Raw genomic sequence first — 17183 nt, 5'->3', positions numbered from 1 at the left:
CAAAGGTGGCCCCGATCCTGCAGTCCTCCCTCCCAGAACACCAGGAGGAATTTTGCCTAAAGGACTCCAGGACCCCAGCAAATCACTTAAGCATGTGCCTACTCCAGTTTCTCTTAAGCAAGGGCAGAACGCAGTGCCCCCTGAAGGCAATGGACAAACTGCCATTGATTTCATTGGGCAGTGGATCGATGGGGAGCTTAAGTGCTTTGCTGAATCAACTGTTGCCTTCCCCCCACCCCGGAAGCTGTCTAGTTACACATAGGAATGAAAGATGTGTGAGCTCTCACTCTGTCTGCTGAGAAGCAGCGAAGTAATCTTTGCATTTTTTCTTCCATTTTTTTCCCGTCCTTTTTAAATTGATTTAAAATATTTTTTTTCTTCTTTGCATCTCCCTCTTGTCTATTTTTTCGTGCCTTTTTTTTTTCTTTCCGCTACCAGGGGCCGGATGACTTTCACGGATATGTATGAGATGCTGAGGCATATGTCTCCACCCCTTGGGTTAGGGAAGAAATGCCCACCCCGGGTTGCTTATAAGGTAGAATAAATTAAAAAGACAAAAACATGCAAATCAAATTCACTTAATTTTTTTTATTTTTTTTTTAACCAAAACATTTTTTTTAAAAAATCAGCCTATACAATATCTTTTTATACATTTCTTTGTGTTTTTTTTTCCTTGATCAAATCTCTTAAATAGTACGGTGTGTCCGTTTGAGTCCGTTAGCATTTCATGTTTCAGAGACTCCATTATGGCAAGTCAGCTGGGGTGGGTAAGAACTGAAGTGCAAGGTGCATGTTAATTCTCTACAAGCCCCTTTTTAAGGATTCCTTCTTCCCTACCTTTTTTTATTCAGTGGAAGAAACATTGCTTTAAAACGTTGAATTCCCCCACCCCACCCGTCGAACCTTTCTCTGTAGGATGAGCCATACAGCTCTGATCGACCTGTCACTTTTCAGTCATTAAAGATTTCCTCAATGGGTGGGAGACAGGTGGATGGAAACTGAAAGGTTCCAGTTCAAAGCTGGACAGTGGGAAGATGTCAGGGGTCAGAAATCCCTTGTGGGCCTGATCTAGAACCCATTGAAGTCAGTGGGAGCCTTTCTACTGAGTTTGTCGTGCTTTAGGTCAGGCCTGGGATGAGAATCTCATAGGAGGCCAGGGAAGGAAAGGCGATTCAGGTGAGATAGCGGCACCATGGCTCAGAGTATCTGGTCCATTCCTTTCATGGAATGATCAGAGAGGACTGATTGCAAGTCCTAGGGTAGGAGGGAACAGTAAAGGCAGTGAATTTTAAAGGGTTGCTCTCATTAGCATCAGAGGATCTCATTGACAGCACAGTCAAGATCGGGGACCATTGTGCTTGGTGCTGTATAAACATACAGGCCAGACTTTTCAAAAGAGCTCAGCACCAATTTAGAGTCTGTTCACACAGAGACATTTACTGGCATAGCCACAGTGGTATAACACCCCTTGTGGAACCTCGAATTCCAACATTAGAGTGCCATTCTCTGGGTTATTTTGAACAAGCAACAGAAACCAGACAAAGGCACTCTGATTAAGGAATAAGAGTTGGGAGTTCCACTGGTGTGTTGCTCGCGGTATAGATATACCAGTGTAGTTACGCGGGTAAATCGCCCCAGGTAGACGAGCGCTCAGGCACGGAAGTAAGTAGCCAGATTTTCAAACAATTCTGATGCCTACCCAGGAGTGAGCTGCTGAGTTCGGGCCTCGTTGGACAAGCTGGGTCCAGTGTGAGTGCTGAGAACTGGGAAATCTGGCCAATGCTTAGGTTTCACCCAGTCTACCCATCTGTAGGCATTCCCCATCATTTCTCTGGGATCCAGTGGAAGCTGTTTGCTTGGATGCAAAGATCCCACTGCAGAGTTTCCAACATTGCTGCTGAGGGTTAGATCCTGGGAGTGAAATTGACTCTTGGAGGCAGCTGTGCCTAGTGATTCAGGCAACATGGTGGGGTACAGCAGAACTTGGTTCAGTTCCTTGCAGTGTCTTAGATTCGCTGGGTGAACATAAGCTAGTCTTGGCTCTGTGCCTCGGTTTCCTCCCCTTTCAAAGTATGAGAAGCTAAACATCCTCTGTGGTAGAAAGGAAATTAGATGCTTCGTTTCTTTCCAGTTTTGATCATCTTAATTGTGATTTGTAAGCTAGATGGGCAATTTGTTTGCAAAATATCAGATTTGTTTGGCTTTTTTTGCCTGACAATATCTCTTTAAACCAGTGACACCGTATTTCTGACCACAGTGCATTGTGGGAGATCCAGCACGCTCCTGCAGTGCAATGGTGGAAGCTGAGGAGAGGGTGCACCAGGTCTTAGCTGCTAAGTGAACTCGAGTTATAACTCAAGCGTTGCCCCATCCACACGTACAAACCCTACATTCAAATGCAGTGGTGCATCGGTGGCTATAGGCTAAAACTCAAGTGAGCACAACTTGTCAGCTGCTAACATGACCCTTCTGTAATGTGGATGCAGGCTAGCGCTGCTAATCCATTCCCTTCTCATAACTCCCCCTGATGTGCCCAGAAGGGACAGACCAGTTCTCCCTCCGTTCGCTGGAAAAGAATCCTTAAAGTGGCTCAGCTTATTGCTGTACAAAGAACCATGGCAAGTGCCCCAGAAGTCCTAGTGACACCCACAGATGTGTGGGTGCTGCAATTCGACTGTTATGGTCACTCTCAGTCAAGCTGGGTTGACTCAAGAGGAGTCACTTGAGTGTGGATAACTCGAGCTAACTGCAGTGAAGACCTGCCCAAGGCCTAAAGGTGTGATTTGAAACATGTAGCTAAAGATGTAACAAGATCCTATTGCTGGAATTTGAAGCTGGACAAGTGTAGATTTAGGCACAAATTTTTAACAGGATAATTAACTGTTGGCATGACTTACCAGGGGTTGGGATGGATTCTCCAGCATTGGCCCTGTTTAAATCAAGATTGGATGTTTTTTCTACAATAGTGGCTTGAGTTCAAACAGGAATTAATTCAGGGAAGTCCCATGGCCTGAGTTCTAAAGGAGGGTCAAACTGGATGATTGAAAAGGGCCCCTCTGGCTGCAGGATCTAGGATTGAAATTCTATGAAAAACCAATGGGAAAGGCTGTGTGGACTTGAAACTAGGCTGGTTTTTGTTTAGCTCAAGTCAGTGGTCTGGAACGCTAGGCTCAGGGCTTGGCTGCAGAGGGAAGTTCTTGTGGAATCTGGTAGAGTTTGAATTTGGCAGTGTGGCCTAGAGGTAAGAGCCACTGGAGTGGGACTCAGGAGAGCTGGGTTCCAGCTCTGTAACTAGCCTGCTGGGTGATTGTGGGCCAGTCACTTCCCCTCTCTGTGCCTCAGTGATAATGAGAGCAACCTCCTTGGTTACGTGCTTTGAGATCTGATGGAGAAGAGCTAGGTGTTCTTGATCTAGCTGTTCTGGACTAGCTGCAGCGGAATAGTGATTCTGCCATAGCTGTGCCGCTCAATCTCCCTACAGAGACAAGCTCTAAGGCCCCAGTTTTGCAATTGGATGCACACGGGCAGACACTGAAGCAGAGAAATCAGTGGGCTTCCACAAAGGTGCAGAGTTCTACCCACGTGATCAGCTTGGCAGGAGCTAAATTCATCCTGGGATTAAGCAGGTGAAACTGCAGCAGCTTTAATTGCAGATGAGTCTGTTCAGGCCAGGGGTGAACATGGTCCCTGTGTCAGAGACCAAGCGCTTGTGATCTCCAGCTTCATTTACAAGGCCTGGGGTATAAGATAGGTCTTCTCAGAATGGCTCACCCAGCAAGTGTCTTAGCTCTAGTGAGTCACCTCCTTCGAAAAGCCCCAGTTCTCTGCCCAGGAAGCTGGTCCCCATCTTTAATCAGCCCTATGGGGAACTCCCTTTTGCTGCTTTCAAAAATATCCTCCACCAGAGACAATATTAACAGCTACTAACCTTTCTTTCTCACCCCCTTTTCCTCCCCGTCCCCAGACCCCCTTCTCTGTCAATGCAGTTCTAACCTGGCTAGCAGCTTCTCTCCTCTTCCCGTCACATTCAGTCTTTCCCATCTCTGGTTCTCACCTCACCTCCATTCTCTCTCCCTGCCCCACTCCTGCCTTTCCCCCGGCTTCAAAGCTAGAACTGCCCTACAGAGCGGTTTTGGAGGGTTCCCATTTATGACTGAGGATCCATAACCCACTGCTTCCCTCTCTCTTTTTTCTTCCGCTGTCACAGGCCCCCTCATTGCTCCTTCAGACACCCAGAGCTCGCCTTATCTATCCCCCATGCGTGGTGTCCCTGTGCGTCTGTCTGGTCCTTGCCCAATAGGGCTCAGCCCATTGGCAAAGTGCACTGTCCCTACACCGGGCTGCTGCTGTCTGGGAGAGACGCGGGGGTGGGAAGGCTGGTCCCAGGGTGCGTTCTCAGAAGCAGAGCGTTTGTTTGCTCCTGCCCCTATCCCAGGCTGCCAGCCAGAATAGAACCCGAGTCTTTCCAGCACCCGACCCACAGGCCTCTCCCATCTGAGCTAAAGGGACAACTCCACCTGCTGCCAGGCCAGCCAGGATCACACACTGCCGACTGGCCAGGCGGCAGGGGCTTCTAAGGAGCAAGTTGTGTCAGGCCCTGACTCTCGCATCCACTTTAGGCCGGGTCTAAGAGCTATACTGGCAAACCTGCCTACTGGAGATGCAGCGCCTGCCAAGACAGCTTAGACCAGTTTCCCAAACGAAATCAGCTATATTCTCTGCCGGTGTAACCGTGTCTAGACTAGGGCTTTTGCCAGTATAGAAATAGCGTTAAAAAAATCACATCCCCAAGTGTCGTTACTGGAGAAGCAACAGTTTCTGTGTAGGCCTGAGCCTGGCTCCCCACGCTGATGCCTGTTCAACTACGTCGGGGGGTGGTTTTGTTATGAGGTGCCAGCATGATTCCTAGCAGGGACACTGCTACATGGATGTGAAGGTGCCTTGTAGCTATCCCCCTACGGGAAAGGAAATAAGCCATATTGACACAAGGTGCCTTTATATTGGTAGAATTGCATCGTACTGGGGGGCGTACCGGGGTAGCGCTATCGGTAAAAGTCACCCCCCTACAGGATGTGCTGTCACTAGGACAAACGCTGTGTCAACCGGGCCTAAATGGGAATCAGGCCCCTAGTGCCTTAGCTCCCGCAGTGGTGGGCACTACAGAGAAACTGAAGAGAGCCCAGTGAGGTATGGGCGAAGGAAAGGAGGTGTAGGTCTGAGTTCCGTGGGGCAAACAGGATCACTTGAGGAGGCTGGCACAGCTCTGTCAGGTTCCCACCTCTTCACATCCCTGACTGACAGAACTATGCCAACAAAAGCCTTTAACATTGACCTGGCCTTGTCTTTGCCTCCTACTTTCTGAGCCTTTAGAGTTATGCCCAGGTCCACATTTTCCTCCAGCACCACAAGGGTTGGGAACTTCCTTTTTTCTTTTGCATGAAAGCTGAGGTTGTCCCATGACTCCAGGAGCTGGGGCTTTAAGAGAGATGGCAGCACGGAGCAGCTCAGGGCAGGCAAGGGTTCTACCCTGAGACTTCACACTGGAAATTGACTGAGGTGTTTGTCCTGGTGCAACCACATCGGTTACGGGAGTGGGTTTTAACGACTGTAGCTATAACAGTAGAACTCCTAGTGTGGACACAGCTATACTGAGATAAAAGCATCTTAAAGCAGTATAACTTACTGCCTTTCCCTTATGTGAATAGCTTTACTGGTATAAGCAGCTGTATATGGTGTGTCCACACTAGGGGATTGTACTGTATTACCGGGACCCAGCAGAAAAGGAGAAGGCTGATGTATCAGACGCTAGTGGAGCTATGGGACTAAGGGCTCATCTCTCTTCCTGCATCTGAGAGGGGGGTGATGTCTAGTGGTCAGAGCAGGGAATCAGGACTCCCAGGTTTTGTTCTTGGCTTGAGGTGGGAGTGTGGTTAGAGGATTGAATTGAGTGTGAGGATTCCCAGGTTCTATTTCCAGCTCTTCCATTTGCTCCCTGGGTAAGTCACGTCCCCTGGTTGTGCCTCAGTTTCCCCATTTTACAGAGCTCCTCAGACGGCAGGTGCAAAAGTTTTTCACCATGTTGCTTTTACTCCTCAGTAGCCTCTCCTCAGCCTGCCCATCAGTCCTTGCTCCTCCGCTCCCCTCACTCTGTCTAAAACCCGCTGGGCTCTCCATTCAGTCCTCCTGGGTATCTCATACCCGCTGAGTCTTTTCTGTGCCCTCCCGTTCACCCCCTTTTCTCTTGGCTCACTCCTCCATGACAGCTGCTGTCCAGAAAACCATTGCGAGAGGAGCACTGGTGCCATGTGGAACAGCGCCCGCCGCAGAGGGGTCATGGCTGATTGCGTTCCCCTCACCCAGGCAGCTCCATCCCAAACCCAGCCTGGTCCCTTCTCCCTCAAGAGAACTGTGTTATGGGCCAATCCTGCCTGATGAGTGCACCATGCTGCCCCCAGCCTTGCGGGTGACCTGGCTCTTCCAGGGTCACTCGACAAGGTTACCGGATAACCTGGTTTGGCCTGTCCATGTCGCCCTCCCTGCTGAGCCATGCATGTGCCAGGGCATTCTGGGAAAATCCGGGGAACTATCCTATCATGCTTTGCCATGGAGGATTGTGGGTGCTTTTCACACAGCGCAATGCATTTTGGGAAGGTCTGGCAGAGTCCTGGGAGGCTGGGTATGTCCAACTACCCTGACCTGCGTGGAGCATGGACACACCTGGATAATCATGCAGGGTCCTGTTTGCAACTGTATCGGGGGGACCAGCCCAAGTCAGATTTGAACCTAAATCAGGGATGTGGCAAATGTCCTATTATCCGAACCATGGAGCAGCGATCGGGACCACATAACACTATTGCTGGGGCCTCGGGTGCCCGATTGCTGACAGGTTGAGAACGCAGCACGGGTGGAAGTGTCCTGAGCCTGGAGGGTGAAGATGGGGGCTACTTCCACAAACCATGGGGCAGTGTGGAGCTGCACTCCCCCTCTGTGCTTCAGGCCAATCTCTGTAGGGCCCAGTTTTCTGGACATCATGCTCAGATGGACCTTCATACTAATTTTCTCTTCATCCTCCCTGTCAGTCCTACTCCCCGCTCTCTGTCTTTTTCCCTTCTTGTTTTGCTGTCCCTCCCCCGCCTTCGTCAGTTACATCCCTTTAAAGACCAGAAGAGACCCCCCCACTAACCCCATCTCCATATGGTCCACAGCCTTATCGTAGCTAATGCACTAACTGGTCGGCCAGTGTCCAATCCAACCCTGAGCATCTTGTTGCCCAACAGCCTGAACTCTGAGGAATGCCGAGTTTCTGTCGATTTTTTCATTTCTTCCCTTCGCACCTTGAGGACGCACCCATTCTTTGCACCGAGAGCACAAAAACTGCGGGCCTCTCTAGAGCAGTCTATACCAGAGCTATGAATGAGTCTCAATGTGTCCTCTGGGAATGCTTTCTGCCGCATGCTGCATGCCCGCTGCATGAGCCCTGGCGTGGCGCTGTCTTGCCTTGGCACTGGGAGGAACGCGCTTTGTTGGATGGTACTGGTTGCATCCTGTGCAGTGAGCATTAACTACGCCTCCCCTGTTTCCCTTTGCTGATGCCGAGTGCACTGCTGCCTTGCAACATGGAGTTTGTGTTTCTTTCTTTGTTGATTTCTTTATCTTAATTTAAATTTTTTTAAAAAGTCAGTGAGCTCTTTGGAAAGAACTCTGGGGAAGGCAGGGAGGGATGCAACCCAGAGAGGAGAGGTGGGGTCTAGAGGTTGGAACAGGACTTCTGGTTTCTCTGCCCAGCTGTTGGAGGGGAGTGCGTCTACTGGTTAGAGAAGGGAGCTAGACGTCAGGGCTCCTAGGTTCTACTCCTGGCTTTAGGAGTGAATGTGGTCTAGTGGGTAGAGTTGGGAGTCAGGTCTCCTGGGTTCTAATCTTGGCTCTGGGATGGAACTGTTGAATAGTGGTTAAAGCAGGAGCCTGAGCCAGGACTCCTGGGTCCTATTCCCAGTTCTGCCACTGACACTGTGTATAACAGGGAGACAGTTGCCTCAGTTTCCCCACCTCTAAATTGGGGACAATTCTGGCCTGCCCACCACCAGTGGCTGAGGTTTAATCCCTAAATGCCAGCAACACACTCTGAGATCCTCAGCTGGACAGAGACAGGTATAGGCCAGGGATGATTGTTGTAAAGGGAGTGCCTCATTCATTGGCACTGGGCACCTTCATAGGCCCATCAGCATCCAGAGGGGATGTGGGGAGGGGTGTTGGTTAGCAAGAGCTGGGGATCCCCCAAGTACTGAACCCGGTGACACCTCAGAGTTCTCCCCAGGGCTCCCCTGTTTTGAAAGTCACGCCGGTCTCAGGTGCGGGGACCGTGAGGATGACGCGCTTCTGCTTGCCTCTCTGCAGAGGCTGCTCCGCATGGACCTGCCCGTGGCTGACGACAACACCGTCCACTTCAACTCAACCCTCATGGCTCTGATCAGGACCGCACTGGACATCAAGATTGCCAAAGGCAAGTGCAAGGCTCTGGGGCAGTGGTGGTGGAGAGCTGGCTCCTCTGTGCAGGATGGGGGCTTACCAGCAGGGCACCGCTCTGCACCCCACCTTCAAAAGGAAATCCACAACTGCTCCAGTCCTGCTCTCTCCCAGCAGGGGGCACTGCAGGGAGCAGGGCAGGAGCGCTGGCTGTGGGGGGAGCTTCTGGCTGCTCCAGGGAGCAGGATAGTAACACTTTCACTGGGGATCTGATATTTCGGGGCTCCGATGCCCAGCCACTGATCTTCCCCCCGGCTTGTGCCTTCCAGGAGGAGCCGACAAGCAGCAGATGGATGCCGAGCTCCGGAAGGAGATGATGGCCATCTGGCCCAACCTCTCCCACAAGAACCTGGATCTCCTTGTCACCCCTCACAAATGTGAGCATCCCTGCTTGTTCCCCGCACTGTCCCCAAGCTTGGCAGACTGCCTGGCTTCTGCTGTAGGGGCAGCCAGCCCCAGCCCTGGCATGGGAACTTCCCCGGGATGGGCATAGCACCCATGTCCAGACAGCATGCCCGCCCCCCATTAACCAGGTCACTGCTGCCCAGCAGGGTGAGCTGTGCAGGGCTAAGCATCCCGTTCGCACCACGGGGGCTCGCGCTGTCCCGTGCCCATTCTGTGCCTTGGGGGAGAGATGTGTGTGCTGGGGGGGCTGGGAGTCAGGACTCCTGGGGTGTGGGAAGGGAGTGGTGTCTAGTGGTTAGAGCATCAGGACTCCTGGGTTCTATCCCAATGTGCCACTGACTTTCTGGGTGACTTTTGGCAAGCTGAGCCCTGGAGACTCCCAGCCACTCAGCACAGAGGTCCGTCTATCTGTCCATCCATCCCCAGGGATCTGTCTGGTCTGTAAAGCCCCTTATCTCTCTGGCATCTCTACGCCTTGTTGTGCCCAGGGCCAAGACCTGTGTGGGCCCAGAGTCTGTGTCCCCATCTTCCCCACCATCAATGGGGGCACTCAGCTTTGGGGACCAGAGGCTGAGAGGGTTGAAATTCTGGGGGGAGTTGGGCTGCTTCGTGCTGGGCCAGGGCAGGGGTGGGGCTGCTGATAATGCTCAGCCTCTCTCCCTTCCTGCCTCCCCCAGCCACGGACCTGACAGTTGGGAAGATCTACGCCGCTATGATGATCATGGAGTACTACCGGCAAAGCAAGGCCAAGAAGCTCCAGGCCATGAGGGAGGAGCAGGTACATCCCCTGGGGTTTTCAATTCCTGGCTCTCCCACTGACTCACTGGAGTAAGCCCCTTTGCCACTCTGTGCCTCAGTTTCCCCCGCACATGGGGCTGGTCAGGCAGACTCACCTCCGCGAGCGGGTAGGGTGGAGCTGCCTGAGAAGTGCATTGAGACCCTCAGGTGAAAGCCGCTACCACAGTGAAATGCTCCTGCCCTGGGCGGGAGGTTTGAGCCCAGGTTCCCAGCCAGGGGGAAGGAGGGTGCCCGGCCCAGGCTGGCTTGGGGGCCTGCTCACAGCTTTTGTTCCCTTCCCATAAGCTGGTCTGATGCCTCCTGTCTTCCCTGCAGAATCGAACGCCGCTCATGTTCCAGCGTATGGAGCCACCGTCGCCCACCCAGGAGGGGGTCCCGGGGCCGAACGCTCTCCCGTCCTCCCATCTGGACCAAGGGGGTGGCCTGTAAGTCCTGAGCATTCGCTATCTGGTTGTCCTGCCCTTGCTGGAGAGCCCAGGACTGGCATAGCCGGGAGCTCCTCCCACAGCCAGCTCTCCTGCCCCACTCCCCACAGCGCCCCCTGCTGGGAGAGGCAAGGACTGGAGATCACCATACCCTGCAGAGCCTCCCTGTGGGAGAGCCCAGGACTGGAGCAGCTTTCTAGCTGCCAGAGAAGCTGGGCGATGCTGGCGTGGCTCCGTTAACGGCAGATGCGCTGCCTGCATTGCTGATTAGCCCCTCTAGGCCAGCACGGGTGGCTATGGCCTGACGTCCTGTCTGCTCTGGCAGGAGTGCGCCTGAAGGGGGCATCAAGGAGAGCCAGTCCTGGGTCACCGAGCGGGCACAGGAGATGTTCCAGAAGACAGGCACCTGGAGTCCAGAGCGAGGTCGCCCTGAAGACATGCCCAACAGCCGTCCCAATTCCCAGGTGATCGATTGATCGATGTCCATATGCACATAATCTGTCAATCCCTATACACCCCCTCTATCTATCTATCTATCTATCTATCCCCATACACCCCCTCTATCTATCTATCCATCTGTCTATCCCCATACACCCCCTCTATCTATCTATCCATCCGTCTATCCCCATACACCCCCGCTATCTATCTATCTGTCTGTCTGTCTATCCCAGAGGTGGGCAAACTTTCTGACCCGAGGGCCACATCTGAGTATGGAAATTGTACAGTGGGCTCACAAATGCTCACAAAATTGGGGGTTGGGGTGCAGGAGCGAGTGAGGGCTTCGTCTGGGGGTACGGGCTCTGAGGTGGGGCCAGAAATGAGTTCAGGGTGTGGGAGGGGGCTCCAGACTGGGGCAGGGGGTGGGGGGGGAGTTGGGGGGTGAGGGCTCCAGCTGGGGATGCAGGCTCTGGGGTGCAGAAGGGTGGAAGGGGGATCAAGGCAGGGGGTTGGGGCTCAGGAGGGGGTCAGGCGTGCAGGCTCTGGACAGCACTTACCTCAAGCAGCTCCCGGAAGCAGCGATATGTCCCCTCTCCAGCTCCTATGCAGAGGTGCACCCAGGCGACTCTACGCACTGCCCTGTCCACAGGCACTGCCCCTCCCCCTGCAGCTCCCATTGGCCCCATTTGCAAGCTCCCGACCCCGCTCCCCAGCAGGAGCTCAAGAGCCAGATTAAAATGTCTGAAGGGCTGGATGAGGCCCCAGGCCGTAGTTTGCCCAGCCCGATCACACGCATCTCTCTGTCTGTCCCCATTCACACCTATCTCTCTCTCTATCCGAATACACACCCATCTCTCTCTCTATCCCCGTACACACCCATCTCTCTGTCTGTCCCCGTACACGCCCATCTCTCTCTCTATCCGAGTACACACCCATCTATCTGTCTGTCCCCATACACACCCATCTATCTCTCTCTCTCTCTCTCCTGTTCAGGAGCTGGGGGCAGGTCTGACCCCTTAGGGCTGGGTTATGTGGAGAAACCCAGTCTGAGGGCTAGTCAGGCATGGAGCTGGCCTGGTCTCCCAGCTGACCACTTAGCCATTCTCCAGGGGGAATGAGGATGACAGATTTCCCACCACAGGCAGCTCTGGAGGCTCAGGTCCAGGGTGTCTCTGGTGGTTTCAGACTGGTAGGGAATCCAGGACACCGGGAGGAAGAACTGAGCCAGGGATCATGATTTTCAGCAGCAGTGTGTACTGAACAGAGCCAGGGACTGGGAGTCAGGACTCCTGGGATCTATCCCCAGCTCCGGGAGGAGAGTGGGGTCTAGTAGTTAGAGCCCGGGGAGCTGGGTTATGTTCCCTAGTCTGAGAGAGGAGTGGATTAGAGTGGAGGAGGGCTGGGAGTCAGGACTCCTGCGTTCTATTCCCAGGGTACCCCTGACTTGTGAAGGACTTCTGACAAGTCCCTGCCTCTGTCTGTGCCTCAGTTTCCCCACTTGTAAAATGGGGGTGACACTACTTACCAGGTGACCCTCTTTTTGCCTTGCCCTCTGCAGTCTGTGGAGATGAGAGAGATTGGGAAGGACGGCTACTCAGACAGTGACCACTACCTCCCCATGGAAGGGCACGGCCGGGCTGCCTCCATGCCACGACTCCCTGCTGAAAACCAGGTGAGGGGCTTTTTTTCGGAACCATCCAGGGATTCCACTGCCAAACATAATGACACCCCTGCTGGGAGCTCGGGTCGTCCCCCGAAAACGGGGAATTTCTCATTCAAGTGCATTTTGAATGGGGAGTCGCTCCTGGACTGATACAAAGTGAACCAATCCCTTGCCAGGACTCAGGATTGGGCCCAGATTGCAAGAGATGCCTTTTGAAATTCATAGCACCCTAGAGTGTCAGACCAGAAGATACCATTAGATCATCTAGGCTGATCGCCCGCCCATCACAGGGGAGAGAATCTTGCCCAGTTACCCCTGCACTGAGCCCAAGAACTTGTGTTTGGCCAAAGCATTTTGTTGCCCCTTTGGCCCGTGTGGCAGCTTTGCAGGGCTGTCTCCATTCAGAGAAGAAATTGATGGTACGAGCCAGGGCTGTTCTTTGGTGTGATCTGGTTTTAGTTACAAAACATATTTACACCAAGTCCTGTTTCTCTGAACAATGGCAGGCGGTTTCCTTGTTCAGGAATCCCCAGTCTGCCGCTTCAGCGGGCTCTGTCTCTCTGCTTCACTGCTAGTGACTTTCTGTCTCTTTGCGTATGTCTTCACTGCCCATTTAACCCTGGTTCTAACCTGGGTTTTAGCCCAAACCGTCCTACCATCCACACAGAAAAGCCTCGGACCTGGGTTTGGAAGTGCTTTAAGTCCTGGCTATTTGACTCAGTTGGGGATGTGAGTTAGAACCCAGGCTCTGCTTTAACTCAGTCTGGAACATGCTAGTTCTTCGGTGCCCTTCCCACAGTTCCTCCTAAAGGACAGATTGACTGGGAAAGAATCCTACAGCATGTCAGCAGACAGAGCCAGGACACACCTGGATGAGAGCAGAACCAGTGAGGACACAGTAATTCAGGTCAAGCTTTTCAGTGGGGATGCTCACACATGAATTGACCATGCAGAGAAGACAGACCAGTCCACACAGGTTAGCTCTGATCTGCCTTTTGTCTTGGGCAGACTCTCCATTGTCTGTACCTCTCTCTACTCCACAAAGGGGCTTAATTGCTCCTTCCCTTGAGTTTGAAGGAGCTCAGCACACCCATTGCATGACCATTTTAAGGTGGTCTATGATTGCCTTTGGTGCAGAAATTCAGCTGCTGGCAGCCAGGAGCACCTGTCAACATGTCAGTATCTTCCAGAAAGGCTGTCCAGTCTTGATCTGAAGACTTCAATGGATAGAAAAGGAGTACTTGTGGCACCTTAGAGACTAACCAATTTATTTGAGCATGAGCTTTCGTGAGCTACAGCTCACTTCATCGGATGCATACCGTGGAAACTGCAGCAGACTTTATATACACACAGAGAATATGAAACAATACCTCCTCACACCCCACTGTCCTGCTGGTAATAGCTTATCTAAAGTGATCATCAAGTTGGGCCATTTCCAGCACAAATCCAGAAACCTGGATTTGTGCTGGAAATGGCCCAACTTGATGATCACTTTAGATAAGCTATTACCCCAGCAGGACAGTGGGGTGGAAGGAGGTATTGTTTCATATTCTCTGTGTGTATATAAAGTCTGCTGCAGTTTCCACGGTATGCATCCGATGAAGTGAGCTGTAGCTCACGAAAGCTCATGCTCAAATAAATTGGTTAGTCTCTAAGGTGCCACAAGTACTCCTTTTCTTTTTGTGAATACAGACTAACACGGCTGTTACTCTGAAACCTGTCAATGGATAGAGAATCCTGAGCTTCCCTTGGGAGCTGGTTACAAATGTGGGACTGTCTGGCTTTCTCTTCCAGCCAGTGGTTGCTCTTCTGCCTTTCTCTGCTAGCGTAAAGAACCCTTCAGTGCCCTGGATTCTTTCCCCGGGCCCCATAATCAAATCACCTCCGACTTCTCGATCTTCTTGTTGATAAGCTCCTTACCTCTCCCTGCCAGGAATTTTCTGCAGCCCTCAAATTATTTTCATAACTCTCCTCTGCACCTTTTCCAGTTTTTCAGCATCGTTTTTATAGTGTGGACGCGCCAGACCTGGACCCACTATTCCAGTATCAGTCTCACCAAGGCCTTAGACAGGGGAAAAATCACCTCCCAGCTCCTACTCAGGAAAAGTGACTTTGGACATTTGCTTTCGTTGTCTCCAGCAGCTCTGCCACCCTGTGCTGAGAGGTGATGGCAATTCACTTGCTAAGCATTGGTGGGCCGGGTCACCACTTGGGAGACCTCACGGGAAAGTTCCAGCATGAAAAAACGCAGCACGTGTTGTTGACTCAGCAGGAGATGGTGGGGGACGGGGACGGGGGGAGGAGTGCTAGAAGGTGCTGTGCTGCTGGAAATGGAGGGGCTCAGTCACTAGGGGGGGCTCTCCTCTCTGAGTCAGTATAGTCACCAGGGTCTCTGCATAACACTAGGGGGTGCTACGCTGCATGAGGTGATGCTTAAAGTCGCCATCCATTGAAATGAGGCTGTTAAAATCCCATTGTCCTATTCGTAGGAGTTGGGACATTTGTCCCAGCCAGATTTCAATTTCAGCTGCTTCTCTAAATTCCTCCTGTGATTCCAGCTGGATGCAGAATTCTTTCTTCATGTCTTTCCCTAAACTGCTGTGTAGCTTTGCTCTGCACTAAACAGCTGCTGTGCTCCACCCCAGAGGTGGCTGCATTTTACCAATGGGTGAAATTGACCGTTCCTTTGGGAAAAGCTAGATTCTGTGTTGCATCTCCCAACGATTGCATGGAAGGTGCAAGCCCACTTTAACCCATGTAACCATGACAACAGCATCTCCAGAACCATATAATTATGGTCTCCATAATTGTGAGATCAAAGCCGTGGTCCATGTTACCGTGACACTGCAGTCTCTGTTACCATGACGTCGCAGTCTGTTGCTGGGACAACAACTCAGTAACCCTGACACTGCAGTTTCCCCTCCAGAATATCGATGAGTCGCAAGAGTCATTGTCTCACTTTGTATCAGTAACCAAAGCTTGCTAATAATATTATGATGTCACTTTTCTAGCGCCCCCCTCTGGTGACCAAAGGAGCATCACTGGCAGGCCCCAGAGAGAGCCTTGTTCAACAGCCTGGGCCAGAGGGGAGGTCACCGTAACCAAGGGGCAGCTGAGGGAAATTAAGGGGGGAATGGAGCTATTTCTCCCAGGGAAGATGAAAGGGTTAAAGGCTCCAAAAAAAAAAAAAAAGGAATCTTGTAAAGATGCAGAATCCTTCCTTGAGAGCAACAGCAAAATGGGAGGAGGATTTTGTGGTCAGGAGGCCAGAGCCAAGGCCTGGGTTTCAGAGCTGATCCAAGCATTGGAGGCTCTTGGATAGCATGAAATGTTAAGAGGCAGCATAATCTAATAGACTCAGCGTGAGATTTTTTGAGCCATGCACTCCTGGCCTCTTTCCTTGGCTATGGGAGAGATCATCTCTAATGGTCAGAGCAGAGGACTGGGAGTCAGGACTCCTGGGTTCTCATCCCAGCTCTGCCGCTGCCTCCCCGTGTGACCTGGGGCAAGTCACCTCCCCTGTCTGTGCCTCAGTTTCCTCCAAGTTCAAAACAGGGGGTGATCTGGCTTACCATTGTGAGGTATAACGTGTTAACATTCATCAGTTTCTTTGGAGCTGTTGGGTGGGATTCACCTCTCGGTTCCACACAGGGCTGAGAGCCAATCCTGGCCCGTCCATGCTCGCGTGTTACGTGCACGTCACTGACTCACGTGACCCTGTCCCTCCGCTGAAGGCGAACTCATACTGTCGCGATTCATCCGAGCGCAGCCACCATCTGAGCAAAGACCATTTGCCGCTGCTGGTTCCATCAAGCTTATAACATGAGCTTCCCATGTTGGCATGAAGCATGCTTCAGAGCAACAGAACCCCCCTCCAGACCCCCGAGGTGCGGTGCCCCCGGCCATCTTGGGCGCCTTCCTAGTGCCGCAACCCTGAGAGTGGCTGGGGGGACGGGGTGTTGTTAAGCATGCCCAGAGCATGTCAGATGCCACCCTTAGCGTGCTGAGGAGCATAGGAGCATTTACCGGGGCAATCTCCGTAGCGATGAGCTAAGTATACATGTGTGGGATGGTGGGTGGCGTGTGTCTGAGAAGGACAGCAGCCACATATCGCAGCTTCAAGACTGAAAACTCCCATCACCTACAATACTTCTTTAGCCTGAAAAGTTTGGGTCTAACCTGCCAAATTCTCCATCGGTTTATGCCCCTGTAAACGGAGGTAGAACGTGACCCAGAGGGCGCGAATCCACATCCCAGCCCTTGACTGGCAGGTGTTTCTACCCGGATGGTGGCAAATCTGAGCTACCAGGAGCGAGTCCCCAAAAAATGGCCTTACCTTTAAGGGAATCAGGGGTGGGTCCCACTACCAGATAACAGGGTTGGGCTTGGTTGCTGTGGAGTTAGAGGGACACCTAGTGGCCACTCTGAGGCAGGATCTGTCAAACCAGCACTAGGGCCCAGATCCTCATGGGCGTTGGATGTGGGCCTCGCTGAGCTGCCCGGTGGGCGCCTGGCACGGCTCCCAGCTGTACGCTGACGCGGCTGGGGCCGTGAGTGACTTACGTGCTGGAGGAGATCTGCTCTGATTTTCATTTCCTTTTTGCATGAGCTTTCTAGCGAGCTTTGTGGGTAACCATTGACCTTTGGGCCAGGGCGGGACACCTGCTAAAGGCTGCACTGTTCCTTAGGGGCCGAAGGAAGGAGGGGAAGGGTCTTCGGTCCACCTCCACCCCTCAAACTGTCCCTTGGGCCCTGCACCCTTGAGTCTCCCCTCCTGGCTGGGCTAGGAGAGTGGGGCGCACAGTGCGGCCCAGGCCAGGCACCATCCCATACAGCGAGGGGATGGGGGGTCAGGGAGGCTGCTCCTGGAGCAGGAGCAGGAGGCCTGATTCCCACATTGCTGGTCCAGCTCCATCCTGCCCCCATGGCAA

General features: G+C 52.6%; 1 protein-coding gene across 17 annotated transcripts in view; it reads left to right on the top strand.

Moving 5' to 3' along the window:
• The window catches only part of CACNA1A (calcium voltage-gated channel subunit alpha1 A), a 194538-nt gene that overhangs the window by 159957 nt on the left and 17398 nt on the right, over positions 1–17183 (top strand). For 14 of the 17 annotated variants that reach the window (XM_078849574.1, XM_078849576.1, XM_078849570.1 and 11 more), the window contains 6 exons: positions 8395–8500; positions 8793–8900; positions 9606–9706; positions 10042–10151; positions 10477–10615; positions 12148–12261. In XM_078849574.1, coding sequence (XP_078705700.1) covers positions 8395–8500; positions 8793–8900; positions 9606–9706; positions 10042–10151; positions 10477–10615; positions 12148–12261 — 678 coding nt within the window. Of the gene's footprint in view, positions 1–5; positions 310–438; positions 536–8394; positions 8501–8792; positions 8901–9605; positions 9707–10041; positions 10152–10476; positions 10616–12147; positions 12262–17183 lie in introns of those variants that run through there. The other 3 variants (XM_073319217.2, XM_078849582.1, XM_078849581.1) reach the window with 3 other exon arrangements.

Source organism: Lepidochelys kempii, chromosome 20 (genome assembly GCF_965140285.1).
Source record: "Lepidochelys kempii isolate rLepKem1 chromosome 20, rLepKem1.hap1, whole genome shotgun sequence".
NCBI lineage: Eukaryota > Metazoa > Chordata > Testudines > Cheloniidae > Lepidochelys > Lepidochelys kempii.
Note: the sequence above shows the minus strand (reverse complement) of the source record. Positions and strands in the feature narration are given on the sequence as shown.